General features: G+C 53.7%; 1 protein-coding gene across 5 annotated transcripts in view; it reads left to right on the top strand.

Annotated features, from left to right (window-relative positions):
* Positions 1–13,890, top strand: part of LOC111159647 (nuclear mitotic apparatus protein 1) — a 76,105-nt gene that overhangs the window by 53,560 nt on the left and 8,655 nt on the right. For 4 of the 5 annotated variants that reach the window (XM_022522200.1, XM_022522199.1, XM_022522201.1 and 1 more), the window contains exons 5-15: positions 929–1,011; positions 1,450–1,530; positions 2,873–2,960; positions 4,190–4,310; positions 4,818–4,975; positions 5,236–5,353; positions 5,433–5,550; positions 5,911–6,051; positions 8,040–8,162; positions 8,316–11,714; positions 13,572–13,640. In XM_022522200.1, the coding sequence (XP_022377908.1) occupies positions 929–1,011; positions 1,450–1,530; positions 2,873–2,960; positions 4,190–4,310; positions 4,818–4,975; positions 5,236–5,353; positions 5,433–5,550; positions 5,911–6,051; positions 8,040–8,162; positions 8,316–11,714; positions 13,572–13,640 (4,499 nt within the window). Of the gene's footprint in view, positions 1–928; positions 1,012–1,449; positions 1,531–2,872; positions 2,961–4,189; positions 4,311–4,817; positions 4,976–5,235; positions 5,354–5,432; positions 5,551–5,910; positions 6,052–8,039; positions 8,163–8,315; positions 11,715–12,138; positions 12,181–13,571; positions 13,645–13,890 lie in introns of all 5 variants that reach the window. The other variant, XM_022522202.1, reaches the window with a different exon arrangement.

The raw sequence follows: 13,890 nt of genomic DNA, 5'->3' as shown, positions 1-13,890 counted from the left end.
GAAGGAGAGTGTCCCTTCAGCCCCGCAGCCTGTCTTTGAGATACAGGTAGAGCCAGAGGTCAGTTTTGGGGACACATCACCTTGGTTGGGCTCTTGTCCCCCACCCACTGCAAGGAGTTGGAGGAGAGGGATGAATCCATGTTACCCTCTTTCCCTTGCAAGAGAAACATTTCCCCTGGATAACTTTGAATTAATTGCCTAGGTAGTGGATGGGGAGCAGGGGAAAAGGCAGATTTAGGTTGAGGTCTTGGCCCTTCTACTCACAGCCTATGTGACTTTTCTGGATATAGGTTCCTTATCCTTGAAATGGAGGGAATGATAACTGCTCCTAAGGTTGATGGGTAGTAGGAACAGATGAAAAACTATGACAATGCTTGTCAGTCCCCTCCCTTTTGCAGTCATGGACCATGGAGTCCTCATCTGTGACATGGGAGCAGTCTCTCCCTCAAGAGAATTATGGGAAAGGTGATAGCCGATTTAGATAAAGCAGAGGTGTTGATAACTGGCATACTAGCATAAGAACCAGGTGTCCCTAGCCCTCCTAGTCTGACTCAGCTTCAGGCTTCCTCTGTGACCTTACTTGGAATAAGTCTCTAGAGTGACCTGGGATTTCTGGGCTTCTTCTCTGTGGTTGATGAGTTGGGTGGGTGAGTGCAAGCATGGAATTCAGAGCTGCTGTGAATTCCTAGCCTGCCTTTTTTGTTTGTTTGTTTTTTGAACTTTCTCTGTAGTCTTTGGACTGACCTAGGATAGAACTAACTTCAGATGGAAATGTGTATGTTGGAGGAGAGAGGACATAGGAGTAAGGAGCCCTGCATCTCCTAGCCCCACCAGGAACAGTGACTTTGTTCTACTCTGAGGTGTTGTGATGATCTCAGGGATAGTGTCCAGGAAGTTCACCCTATTTTCTACATTGTCGTTGTTACAGAAAATCGAAAACATCCCTCTTCTCCAGAATGCCTGGTGTCCATGCAGAAGGTGATAGAGGGGTCAGAGCTGGAATTGGCCAAGGTACCTATGGAATACCAGGTGTGGGGGTCAGAGAGTGCAACCAGAGGGACCTCTTGGGCCTTCTGTTAACCCAGGGGAAGTGGTGGGTGGCTACTACAGTGGGCCTCAATGAAGACCTGGCAGGAATTAGGCCTCCCCCAGCTGTCATAGTCTTTTTAGCTCAGTGTCCTTTATTCCCTCTCCTATTCCTGGGTGCTGGCTGGTAGAGGGTAGCCCAGGCTTCATAGTTAGATTCCGTGAGTTCAGGACTTCAGGTGTGCACCAGGCTTTTTGCACAATCAGGTGTCCTCAGTCAGGTGTTTCTGGGTATAGTTAAGGGCAGCGACCTAGGGCTGAATTCTGTGAGCTTTGGAAGAGCCTCCAGAACAGCTCAGAGAGGGGAGCACAGAGAAGAGAGACAACCCTACTCAGTGACTGTACCGCCTGTTTGGCTTCTAGATGACCATGCTACTCTTATACCACTCCACCATGAGCTCCAAAAGTCCCCGGGACTGGGAACAATTTGAATATAAGATTCAGGTAAGTCCTATGCCTCCTTCACCCCAGCTGGTGGGCCTAGTCTGTGCTTCACCTCACTGCATTGCTTTTCTTCAAACAGCATATTGCGGTGTTTTAAAAAATATGTTGTAGTAATTCCAGCCATTCATTATAGAAAGTCTAGAAAATATTGAAAAGCACAAAAGAAGAAATAACATTTTCCAGTAATCTCATCCCCAGAGATAACTGTTAACTTTTAAAGGATATACTTCAAGTCCATTTTTACATACATGTATTTAACTGTGGTCATAACTATACTGTGATGGGATAATACACAGAAATTCTCTCCTCATGTATGTGGTCCCATGTGAGTGTGTATTTTTTACACAATCCGTCACTCCATTTGTCTCCTTTCCTCTAATGAGGAGGATTAGTGGGAGAGAATGTTTTGGTCCATCTTGACGGTCTAGCTCAGAGTGGTTACCTTTTCTCCCCCTCCTCTGCTGGTTCCTAAGTGAAGAGTTGGAGCCTTTACGTCATTATTGAGGGAATTGACCTGGTTTCCAGGAACTGCCTGTCATGAGGGTCCTGATGTTGGCTCTGCTTCATGCCTAAGCAGCTGCCCTTTATTTCCCAGAGCAGGAGGAGCTGGGATGTCACGGGGTAATGTAGGTGACTGCAGGGACAGTATCCAGAGAGCTGTGGCCTTTTGCAGGATGGTAAAAATGTTGAATCATCCCATATAATACTTACTTAGTTCATGGCTCTTCTCTGATGTTGGAGCTGTAGTGGCATGGGAGCAACGGGGGGCTTCTCTTTCAACCTTTTCTTCACTCCGGGCTGGTCACTCCACAGGCTGGTCATACTTCCTTATCTCTGCGAATGGATATTCGCAGAGACAAGGAAGTATGGCAGGGTTGGCCAGAAAAATCAGATCAACTCTATAACTTTGGATCTCAGACAGTGAAGGGCAAATTTTACAGCTGAGCTGCTGGATAAGCTTTGAATGAGCCCTGGAGGATTCTTGGGTTCTCAGTTAGACAAAGAACAACAGTGAGGGTCCTTTGGAAGAGGGCAACATAGTTATGTATAAAAGCTTTCTCACTGCACTACTTTCTTTGCCCATTTTCTTTGTGGTCAGGAGTGAAGTCAGATAGGAACTCTGTCTGAACCCAGGTGCATCTTTAGAGGAACTGAGGAGGTTAGAGCAAGCAGGGTCAGCATGTCTCTGCGAGAATGTTCTCAGCTGGAATGTGAGGCTTTAGGCTTTGAGAGGAAAACTGGGCTCCAGCAGACTCCTGGGGCTGGCACTGCCAGTTTGGTGCCCTCCATCTCTTCAGGCCTGACACCTCAGTGATGCTCCTTTTCTCTCTCTGTGGCCCAGGCTGAGTTAGCAGTCATTCTCAAGTTTGTGCTGGACCATGAGGATGGGCTAAACCTGACTGAGGACCTAGAGAACTTCTTGCAGAAAGGTAAGTAGGGCCTACTGAGGACCCCCTCCTGTCTGAGCTGGGATCCTGAATTATTAAGAAATACAGTGGGGGTTTGTTTCAGCTCCCAGTACCAGGCACAGAGTCTGTGCTCAGGAAAAGTGTGTGTGTAATGGCATAGGTTGATTTCTGGGCCATGTCGCTGACATCCCAGTTCCTGTGGAGCTCTTTCTCACGGGCTGGCAGTGCCTAAGCAGGACACGATAATCATGTCTGCTGGCAGCTTGTCCTTAATCACCCCACACATACCTTTTTTGTTTTTTGTTTTCTAAGCAATTGCTACCCGAGGCTTAAAAGCTGGGAGTAGCACCTAAAAGAAAGGCTTTTCCCCACATGAAGCTCATGTTCTAGTTGGGAAGGCAGCTATGTAAATCAATAAGGAGGATAGAGAATAAGTGCTAGAACAGAGAGGAACCTCATCTGCCAAATGTGTTGCTGGAAGTGCAGGAGAAAGACCAAGAGCTGCGCATGTCTTCTGATGTCGAGGCAGGCTGTCTGGTGAGGACAGACCTGAGATGTGGCTCTAGGTGGACTCTTCCAGCCACTGAATTTGATGTTCCTCATATTCAAGTTCCTCTTCAGCCCTTCAAATGGAGATGTTGGAAATGTGAGTCTAGAATGTAGGCGAGGGCTCCGGGCCAGGGTATGGGTTTGCAAGTCTGTGTGGTGGCTACTGTGGGCGGAGCAGGCAGGCCGCCTCAGAACTCTGGGAGCTTAGAGGGTGCGGGGAGGAGGGAGGGCAGATAGGGAGACTAGGCATGGGTGTTTAGGGGTAGGAGAGCCAAGTGAAAGTGGTCTTGGGAAGCAGGGGAGGCAGAGGTTTTGAGAAGGAGGTTGTGTTGGCAGTGCAAGATTTCAGAATGGAGGAGTTGAGTAAAGAGGCCCGTGGCTCTGACCTGAGAGATTGTTGAGCTGAGAGGAGATCTTACTCAGGGCAGTTCTGAGCTGTCTCTGCAGTGCTGGCTGCAGGGAGAAGCATGAGAACTTGATGGCCCGTGGAAGCAGAAGCCAGTTGCTTGATGGGCTTAGTGCCACTGACCTCCAGATAACCCAGACACTGGGGGTCAGCTTCTACCTGGTGGCCTCCCTCTGTAGCTCACATGTGAGTGTCTGTGGATTCACTTCCACTAAGGCGAGTTCCTCAGACTGTGTAAAGATCCAAATCTGTTCACCTTCTAACCTTTATATGGTTGGTTTGCTTCTTCCCCTAGCTCCTGTCCCTTCTACCTGTTCCAGCACCATCTCTGAAGAGTTGTCCCCACCCAGTCACCAGGCCAAAAGGGAGGTTCGCTTCTTAGAGCTACAGAAGGTTGCCTCTTCTAGTGGGAACAAGTATGTGCTGCGCCTCTTCTCCTGGGATAGGGCCTCAACATCCAGTCCTCATATCCCTTCATTCTGGAGGCTAACACCATTCACCAGCCTGTTAATGTCATCAGACCGTGCTTGGGGTACCTTGTAGATGTTCTCACCTGCCCCGGAACTAATTAGGGGAATTGGTTGGGATCCATTTTTGGTGGAAGGCCTTCCTCAAAGGCTGTTCCCTGTTAATGGAATTCCTTTCTCCCATGGAGACTCTGCTGAAGTCCCTTCTCTTAGTGCAGCTCTGCCGAGGCAAGATTTTTTCTGGCAAAGAAGTTAAGCCTTGGAGGAGGGAGAACAGTTTTCTCAAGGTCGTGTCATGAGGTGGGAGATGGCGTGCAAACAGAGATGAGGTGCTTGGCCTCCTGGCGAGTCTTCACAGCCCTAGAGCCCTGCTCACCCATCCCCGCCTGGTGCTCTTCCCTTCAGCCCTCACCTTTCAGGCTCTGACCGCGGCATCTGGGCCATCTCCTCCTTCAGCTTCCTCTCAGGTTCTCCAGCCTCCCCCATGGGCGACATCCTGCAGACCCCACAATTCCAGATGAGACGGCTAAAGAAGCAGCTTGCAGATGAGAGAAATAATAGAGATGAACTGGAGCTGGAGCTGGCTGAGAACCGCAAGCTGCTCACCGAGAAGGGTAGGCGTCTAGAGCAGCATCTGGGATTTTCATCTGGGGAAGTGCTGGGCTTGTGTGAGGCATGGCTCCACTCTCTTCCATATTGTCCGTTCTGTTGGCCCCGGAGCCTGGTGCTCAGCCTTGGGCCAGTCAGGCTGAGCTCCTAGAAGCTGGGTCTGTCCTTGCCGTCCTCCTCCTTTCCTTTAGATTGGATGCCTCCCCCTCCTCCTGTCATGCCCATAGTTCTGTGCTGACTTTCCCACCCCCCTTCCCCGGGGCAGATGCACAGATAGCTGTGATGCAGCAGCGTATTGACCGCCTGGCTCTGCTGAACGAGAAGCAGGCGGCTAGTCCACTGGAGCCCAGGGAGCTAGAGGAGCTCCGTGGCAAGAACGAGAGGTAGGATTCTCCCTGCTCTCTTCCCAGCTCCCTGCCCCACCCTGCACCCGTCTTTTTTAACTGCTCCCCTCCCTCACAGCCTCACTGTGCGTCTCCATGAAACTCTGAAGCAGTGCCAGGACCTGAAGACAGAGAAGAGCCAGATGGATCGCAAAATTAACCAACTTTCTGAGGAGAATGGGGACCTTTCCTTTAAGGTGAGTGTTGGGGTTGGGGGTGGGGTCTGTCCCGGCCTGGAGGTCCGCTGGGGCTGAGATGGTCTGGAGGCCTCTTCAGGAGGGGTTGAGAAGAATGGCCTGGCACCTCTCTTGGGCTTCAGTCTTTCCAGAGACCTGCATACTTTGGCCCTTTCCTTGTCCCGTAATTGGCTGCTGCCAGGGTTGGGTTGTGGCCCTGAATTTTGAGTCTTGAGTTAAAGATGTGACTAGTTGTAATTGGTTTGAGGTGGGTTAGTAGGATAGTCGGACACCTGCAGCCCCTGGAGTTTGGAAAGCACACAGCAGTGGTGGTACTGGCTTTGACCTTGGGTGATGGGGACTCCTGCTTGTCTTTCTCAGCTTCGGGAGTTTGCCAGTCACTTGCAGCAGCTACAGGGTGCCCTCAATGACCTGACAGAAGAGCACAGCAAGGCCACTCGAGAGTGGGTGGAGAAACAGGCGCATCTCGAGAAGGAGCTCAGCACGGCCGTGCAGGACAAGGTAACCCCTCTGCTTCAAGGAGCCAGGGCCGCCGGCTTGACCAGCTGTTCACAGCTGGGTTCCATTTACCATTCTAGACTTGGGGCATTTGGGAAGTAAGCTGACTTCTCTTCAAGGTTTGATAGTGTGCTCTAATGGAAAGATTGTGGGCTTCAGTCCAGTAGACCTTTGAATCCTGCCTTTGTTGTTAACAAGGTGTGGGAACTTGGATGAGCTCCTTGACCTCTTTTCTCTGTAAGCATGCTTTCTGTAAAGTGGGCAGAATAGTGAGTAGCTGCCTCATGACCCATTGTCAGATACTGTATACAGAGTGCTTAACACATTATGTGGTGCAGAGTAGGCTTGTAGTGTTTAAGATTTTATTTTTAGGGGTACCTGGGTGGTACAGTCAGTTATGTGTCTGATTCTTGGTTTCAGCTCAGTCCATGATCTTAGGGTGGTGAGATCAAGGCCTGGATTGGGCTCCTTGCTCAGCACAGAGTTTGCTTAAGATTTTCCCTTGTTCCACTCTGCCTCTCTAGCTCGTGGTCTCCCTCTCAAATAAATAAATCTTTAGAAAAAAATATATATATATATTAAGGTTTTATTTATTTATTTGACAGAGATCACAAGCAGGCAGAGAGGCAGGCAGAGAGAGAGGGGGGAAGCAGGCTCCCTACAGAGCAAAGAGCCCGATGCGGAGCTCGATCCTGGGACCCTGGGACCATGACCCGAGCCAAAGGCAGAGGCTTTAACCCACTGAGCCACCTAGGCGCCCCATATATACTTTTTTAAGTGATCTCTCCACCCAGTGTGGGGCTCAAGCTTACAGCCCTGAGATCAAGAGTTGCAGGCTCCACTGACTGAGCAAGCCAGGTGCCCCCACTATTAGTTTTTTATTGCTATTTTTAAAGAACCCAACTCTGCCACTTATTAATCCTGTAGCCCTAGGTCAAGGCACTTAATATCTGAGCTTCAGATCTTGCTCTGCAAAAGGATAGTAATAGCTACCTCCCATATCTCTCTGGTGGATTAGGAATTCAGAGAGGACCCGGCACAGTCCCAGCCTGGTTTAGTGGACAGTGGGAGGAGGGGGTGGGGGACGGGAGTGGGAGGTGCTATGGCTGCTGCTATTGAGGCCCAGGCAGGCTGGGGAGATATATATATACATATATATATGTATATATATATATATATATATAAAATATGTTTGTGTGTATATGTGATATTTATATATATTTATTTTATATGTATTTATGTTTATAGTTTATATTTATATATTTATATTTTTTTCAGGAAGTTTTTTTTTAAGGTTTTATTTATTTATTTGATAGAGATACAGCAAGAGAGAGAACGAAAGCAGTGGGAGAGGGAGAAGCAGGCTTCCTGTCGAGCAGGGAGCCCAATGTGGGTCTGCATCCCAGGACCCTGGGATCATGACCTGAGCTGAAGACAGACGCATAACGACTAAGTCGCCCAGGCGCCCCAAGATTTTTTAAAAAGATTTACTTATTTTAGAGACCGCATGAGTAAGGAGGGGGTAGGGGCAGAGGGAGAGAGAGAATCCCCGTTGAGCAGGGAGCCTGATGTGGGGCTTAATCTCAGGACTCTGAGATCATGATCTGAGCCGAAATCAAGAGTTGGATGCTTGACTAAGCCACCCAGGCATGGCTGGGGATTTTTTTAAGCTGTTGCATGTTTGGATAATCTGGGAGCCAAGACTTGTCTGAGGAAGGGTATATAGTAAGGAGGTTTTTTTTTTAAGTAAGGAAATTTGAAGTAAACTTAGTGGCCTGGAAGAAGAAATTAACAGGTCACATTATTTAATTCAGCTGTGAAATTAGGGCTAGAAAATCAGGTCCCTCATGATCCCAGGTCCTTGGTTTCTGAGTTTTTCCCAAGGTCAGGGCAAAAGGAGATCTTGGTAACAGGGTGATAGGGCTCCATATGTTGTTGGTAACCTAGTACTTATTCCACCTCTGTTCATAAAGGCTCTTGTTTATTCTCAGAAATGCCTTGAAGAGAAGAATGAAATCCTTCAGGGAAAACTTTCACACCTGGAAGAACATTTGGCCCAGATTCGGGAGAACCCACCCCGGGAGAAGGGCGAAGTGTTGGGCGACGTCTTGCAGGTAGGAATGCACAGGAGCAGCGGGGAAGACCCGCATCCCGTGTTTGGTGTGGACCTGTGTTTGCTACAGTTGGATTCCTGTTCATTAGTTCTCATAGGTGCTCTGGTGATGGAGGAGTCATGCTGATCCTCATCTGTCTCTTTATCTCATCAGCTGGAAACCCTGAAGCAAGAGGCAGCCTCTCTTGCTGCAGACAACAGCCAGCTCCAAGCCAGGGTCGAGGCGCTGGAGGCTGAGCAGGGCCAGCGGGAAGCCAAGCTGCTGGCCGAGCGGGGCCATTTTGAAGAAGAAAAGCAGCAGCTGGCTGGCCTGATTGCTGAGCTGCAGGGCTCCCTGGCCAACCTCAGCCAGGCGAAGGAAGAGCTGGAGCAGGCCTCTCAGGCTCAGGGGGCCCGGCTGTCTGCCCAGGTAGCCACACTGACTTCTGAGCTTACCACCCTCAACACCACTCTCCAGCAGCAGGATCAAGAACTGGCCAGCCTGAAGCAGCAGGCCAAACAGGAGCAGGCCCAGCTAGCAGAGACCCTCCAGCAGCAAGAACAGGCCTCCCAGAGCCTTTGCCAGCAGTTGGAGCAGCTGAGCAGCAGCCTGAAGCAAAAGGAGCAGCAGTTAGAGGAAGCTGCCCAGGAGCAGGAGGCAGCCCGGCGAGACCATGCCCAGCAACTGGCCGCTGCCACCGAAGAGCAGCAGACTTCTTTAAAGGAGAGGGATTCGGCCCTCCAGCAGCTGGAAGCGTTGGAGAAGGAGAAGACTGCCAAGCTAGAGGTCCTGCAACAGCAACTTCAGGCCGCTAATGAAGCCCGGGACAGTGCCCAGGCCTCGGTGACTCGGGCCCAGCGGGAGAAGGCAGAGCTGAGTCAAAAGGTGGAGGAACTCCATGCCTGTGTTGAGGCAGCCCGCCAGGAGCAGTGTGAGGCCCAGGCCCAGGTGGCAGAGCTAAAGGCCCAGCTGAGGTCTGAGCAGCAGAAAGCAACCGAGAGAGAAAGGGTGGCCCAGGAGAAGGGCCAGTTCCAGGAGCAGGTCCGGGCTCTTGAAGAGTCCTTGAAGATCAGCAAGGGCAGCCTGGAAGAGGAGAAGCGCAGAGCCTCAGACGCCCTGGAAGAGCAGCAGCGTCACATCTCCAAGCTGGAGGCAGAGACCCGGTGTCTGGTGGAACAGCATAAGCAGGAACGGAAGGAGCTAGAAGAAGAGAGGGCTGGGCGCAAGGGGCTGGAGGCCCGATTACGGCAGCTGGGGGAAGCCCATCAGGCCGAGATGGAAGCCCTGCGGCGGGAGCTGGCAGAGGCCGTAGCCTCCCAGCGTGAGGCAGAGGGTGAGTGTGAACAGCTTGCCAAGGAGGTGGCCACCTGGCGCGAGCGGTATGAGGACAGCCAGCAAGAGGAGGCCCAGTACGGTGCCATGTTCCAGGAACAGCTGATGACCCTGAAGGAGGAATGCGAGAAGGCCCGCCAGGAACTACAGGAAGCTAAGGAGAAGGTGGCAGGGATCGAGGCCCACAGCGAGCTCCAGATCAGCCGGCAGCAGAGTGAAGTAGCTCAGCTTCGTGCCAACCTGGCCAGAGCCCTCCAGCAGGCCCAGGAGAAGGAGGTCAGGGCCCAGAAGCTTGCAGATGACCTCTCTGTTCTGCAGGAGAAGATGGCTGCCACTGGCAAGGAGGTAGCCCGCCTGGAGGGCTTGGTACGCAAGGCAGGAGAGCAGCAGGAAACAGCTTCCCGTGAGCTACTCAAGGAGCCCCCAAGGCCAGGAGACAGAGGGTCCGAGTGGCCGGAAGAGCAGCAGGGACGCCACTTCTGCAGCACGCAGGCGGCACTGCAGGCCATGGAGCGGGAGGCCGAGCAGATGGGCAGTGAACTGGAGAGGCTGCGGGCTGCGCTGATCGAGAGCCAGGGCCAGCAGCAGGAGGAGCGCGGGCAGCAGGAGAGGGAGGTGGCACGCCTGACCCAGGAGCGGAGCAGGGCCCAAGCTGATCTTGCCCTGGAGAAGGCCGCCAAGGCAGAGCTGGAGATGCGGCTGCAAAATGCCCTCAATGAGCAGCGTGTGGAGTTTGCAACCCTGCAGGAAGCCCTGGCCCATGCCCTGATGGAAAAGGAAGGGAAGGACCAGGAGCTGGCCAAGCTCCGTGGGCAGGAGGCAGCCCAGAAAACAGAGCTGGGGGAGCTTCAGCAAACTGTGCAGCGACTGAAGGAACAGCTGGCCAAGAGAGAGGAGGGGCGCCAACAGTCTCTGGGGCCAGCCAGTGAAGACTCTTCTGGGTCAGGAGGAGCACAGTCAGAGTCTGCTGGAAAGAGTGAGCGAAAAGACCCTGAGCTCAAGGCTCTGCGGGCTGAGGTGAGTAAGCTGGAGCGGCAGTGCCGGGAGCACCAGGAGAAGGTCTCTGGCCTGGAGCGTAGCCTGGAGTGTGAGCGTGCCTCCCGCGCAGAGCAGGCCGGTTCCCTGGAGGCGTTGCAGGGCCGGTTAGAGGAGAAGGCCCAGGAGCTGGGGCGCAGTCAGGACACCTTAGCCACAGCCCAGAGGGAGCTGGCCGCCCTCCGTGCCAAGGCCCAAGACCATAGCAAGGCTGAGGATGAGTGGAAGACCCAAGTGGCCCGGGGCCAGCAGGAGGCTGAGAGGAAAAACAGCCTCATCAGCAGCCTGGAGGAAGAGGTGTCCATCCTGAACCGCCAGGTCCTAGAAAAAGAGGGGGAGAGCAAGGAGTTGAAGCGGCTGGTTGTAGCTGAGTCAGAGAAGAGCCAGAAGCTGGAGGAGAGGCTGCGCCTGCTCCAGGCAGAGACCACCAGCAACAGCGCCAGGGCCGCCGAACGCAGCTCTGCTCTGCGGGAGGAGGTGCGGACCCTCCGGGAGGAGGCCGAGAAACAGCGGGTGGCTTCAGAGAGCCTCCGGCAGGAGCTGGCCTCGCAGGCAGAGCGAGCGGAGGAGCTGGGCCAAGAACTAAAGACGTGGCAGGAGAAGTTCTTCCAGAAGGAGCAGGCCCTCTCTGCCCTGCAGCTGGAGCATACCAGCACCCAGGCCCTAGTGAGCGAGCTCCTGCCCGCTAAGCACCTGTGCCAGCAGCTACAGGCTGAGCAGGCAGCTGCGGAGAAGCGCCATCGTGAGGAGCTGGAGCAGAGTAAGCAGGCAGCCGGTGGGCTGCGGGCAGAGCTGGTGCGGGCCCAGCGGGAGCTCGGGGAGCTGGGGCCCCTGCGGCAGAAGGTGGCGGAGCAGGAACGGGCAGCGCAGCAGCTGCGGGCTGAGAAGGCCAGCTATGCGGAGCAGCTGAGCATGCTGAAGAAGGCTCATGGCCTGCTGGCAGAGGAGAACCGGGGGCTGGGGGAGCGTGCCAGCCTGGGTCGGCAATTTCTGGAAGTGGAGCTGGACCAGGCCAGGGAGAAGTATGGCCAGGAGCTGGCAGCTGTGCGAGCCGACGCGGAGACCCGTCTGGCTGAGATGCAGCGGGAAGCACAGAACACTGCCCGGGAGTTGGAGGTGATGACTGCCAAGTATGAGGGTGCCAAGGTCAAGGTCCTGGAGGAGAGGCAGCGGTTCCAGGATGAGAGGCAGAAACTCACTGCCCAGGTAAGATGCCCAGCTCAGCCTTGCCCACAGAGATCAGACCTGAGAGAAGGGACGATGTTCCCTTCTGTCTTGGCTCCCCTCACTGGCGGGATGGCTGGTAGAGTTCAAGTATTTTGCCCCCTACTGTCCTAAAGAAAGTATCAGTAGTTTCCTCCTTCCTGAAGGCTCTGTCCCTGGAGAGTGAAGTTGTGAAGTCTATCAGTCTGTTCTAGAAGCACACAGTCCTAGGCAGGCATGCCCTCAGTGGAGACCCTAGGAACTTCTGGGGACTAGAGTGAGCCAAATTGTCACTTTTTAAAAATGACTATAAGTCTCATTCCTTGGAGGAAAGTCTCAGAGCCTCAGTGAGATCAGTCTGGTGGCAGGGCTAGTGCCTTTAGGTCCCCATCTCACCCTGTCTCCATTGCCCCTCCCCCGTGCACAGGTGGAGCAGCTAGAGGTATTTCAGAGAGCGCAAACTAAGCAGGTAAAGCCTGGGGTCCCTGATAAGTGCTGGCTGCTTAAGCGGTGACCCGTCTCAGTGCATGACCCCAAGCTGCAGCTTGCCTCCGCCCGCTCCTGTTGTGAACTGTGAACAGGGCAGGGTCAAGCCATGGAATCCAGGCCCGGGCTGCCCAGGAGTTCGGTGTGCTGGGCCCTCTCTCGGGCGTCTTCCCACTCAGTCCAGGTCGGCGTCCCCATCCTTCTGTCCCTTCATCTTTCCTATGTCCGAACTGGTGACTGGCATTCCTTGGGATTCCCAAATCTCCAAGTTCCATTCCCAGCTTGGGTGCCAAACTAAGAGGAGTGGCAAAATGACCGTGGCCTTGTTTCACACAAGCAGCCCCCACAGGTCAGGGAGGGTTGTGAGCGTTGGGACACCTGCCTATCATCCTCTGGGGCTTTAACCCTGAGCGTGAACTAGAGCTGTCTGGGAGCAGGAAGGCCAAGCCCCACGGGAGACAGGAGGTGGCCCGGCCTGGGTGCTGGGCCCTCACAAGGATCTCCCTGCACTGCCCTGGCCATTGAGGCCATCGGCTGGTGCCTAGCGGGGGCACCCTTTCTCCACCACCCTTCCTCTTCAGTCACTTCCGGCCTGCTGAGGAATCGGGCCCTCCTCTCCTTCCATTGCGGCCTCCAGGGAGCCTGAGGTGATGGGGACAGTCACAAATAGCAAACAGGCAGCAGTGGAGCTCTTGCCTCTTTGCAGTTCCTGCTTGAGCCCCTGGAACGCCTGGAGGAGCCAACAGTGCTCGTGCTGTTAGGCTCCCTCCAGACCTCTCCCTCCCTCTGCTCCTCTTTCCTGTGGGAGTGGACTGGGCTTGGGGTAGAAAGGCTGCCCGCCCTCCCCACCTTGTCTGGCAGTCTGCTTCCCAGTGGCCATGTTGCTAGCTCCAGCCCTGACAGCCCCTGCAGTTTGGGAAGAAGTCTGAGTATCGGTGGCCCTTGGCAGTTTTTGGGAGAAGTGCTGGGTATTCAGTATTTACTAGAATTATAGACTCAGTCCCCTGTTCCTGTCCCCAACCTAGGAAGGTTGGGGCTGGGAATAGTGGCAGTAGTAGGGTGGTAATGGGATGTCAGCTCCCCAGATTCAGTTCTGAATCTCAAGGCTGCAGGGCTCTGGCAGGCCTGTCTCTGCAGCCTGGGGACAGAGGCGAGCATGGGCAGATGGCTCTGGCAGCCTCTACATATTGGGTCGCGTCACTCTGGTCCTGCCAACCAGCCTAAGCAGCAGGCTGTTCCCTAATTGGAGGCCAGAGAAAGGACCAGAGTTTCTTCTACGAACATTGGGGATTTATCTGGGGAAAGCTCCTGATTTCTCAGGACAACCAGGGGAAGGCCTCCTGAGTCTTGTCTTCTCTTCCTCCCCTGCTCCAGGTCGAAGAACTGAGTAAGAAGCTAGTTGATCATGACCAAGCCAGCAAGGTGCAGCAACAGAAGCTGAAGGTAGGATACGGTGGAGTTGGGTCATCTTCCCTCAGTCTCAGAATGAGGAAGGGGGAGGGACGGCTCTCTGTAAGCCCTCAGGCTGTGGTGGGTATGGGGGCAGAGGAGGACCTTACAGTTTTCCATCTGCCTGTGGCTCCGGAGCCCTTGCTTGTGCCCCCTTCTTGGAGCTCTCGAGGGAAGACGAGAATGACTCCCATCCCTCAGACCTTCATTCTGCACTACAGTAGCTCTTAGTTCTGCGTGGTTT

Source organism: Enhydra lutris, unplaced genomic scaffold (genome assembly GCF_002288905.1).
Source record: "Enhydra lutris kenyoni isolate GAN:26980312 unplaced genomic scaffold, ASM228890v2 scaffoldscaffold68, whole genome shotgun sequence".
NCBI classification, from domain to species: domain Eukaryota; kingdom Metazoa; phylum Chordata; class Mammalia; order Carnivora; family Mustelidae; genus Enhydra; species Enhydra lutris.
Note: the sequence above shows the minus strand (reverse complement) of the source record. Positions and strands in the feature narration are given on the sequence as shown.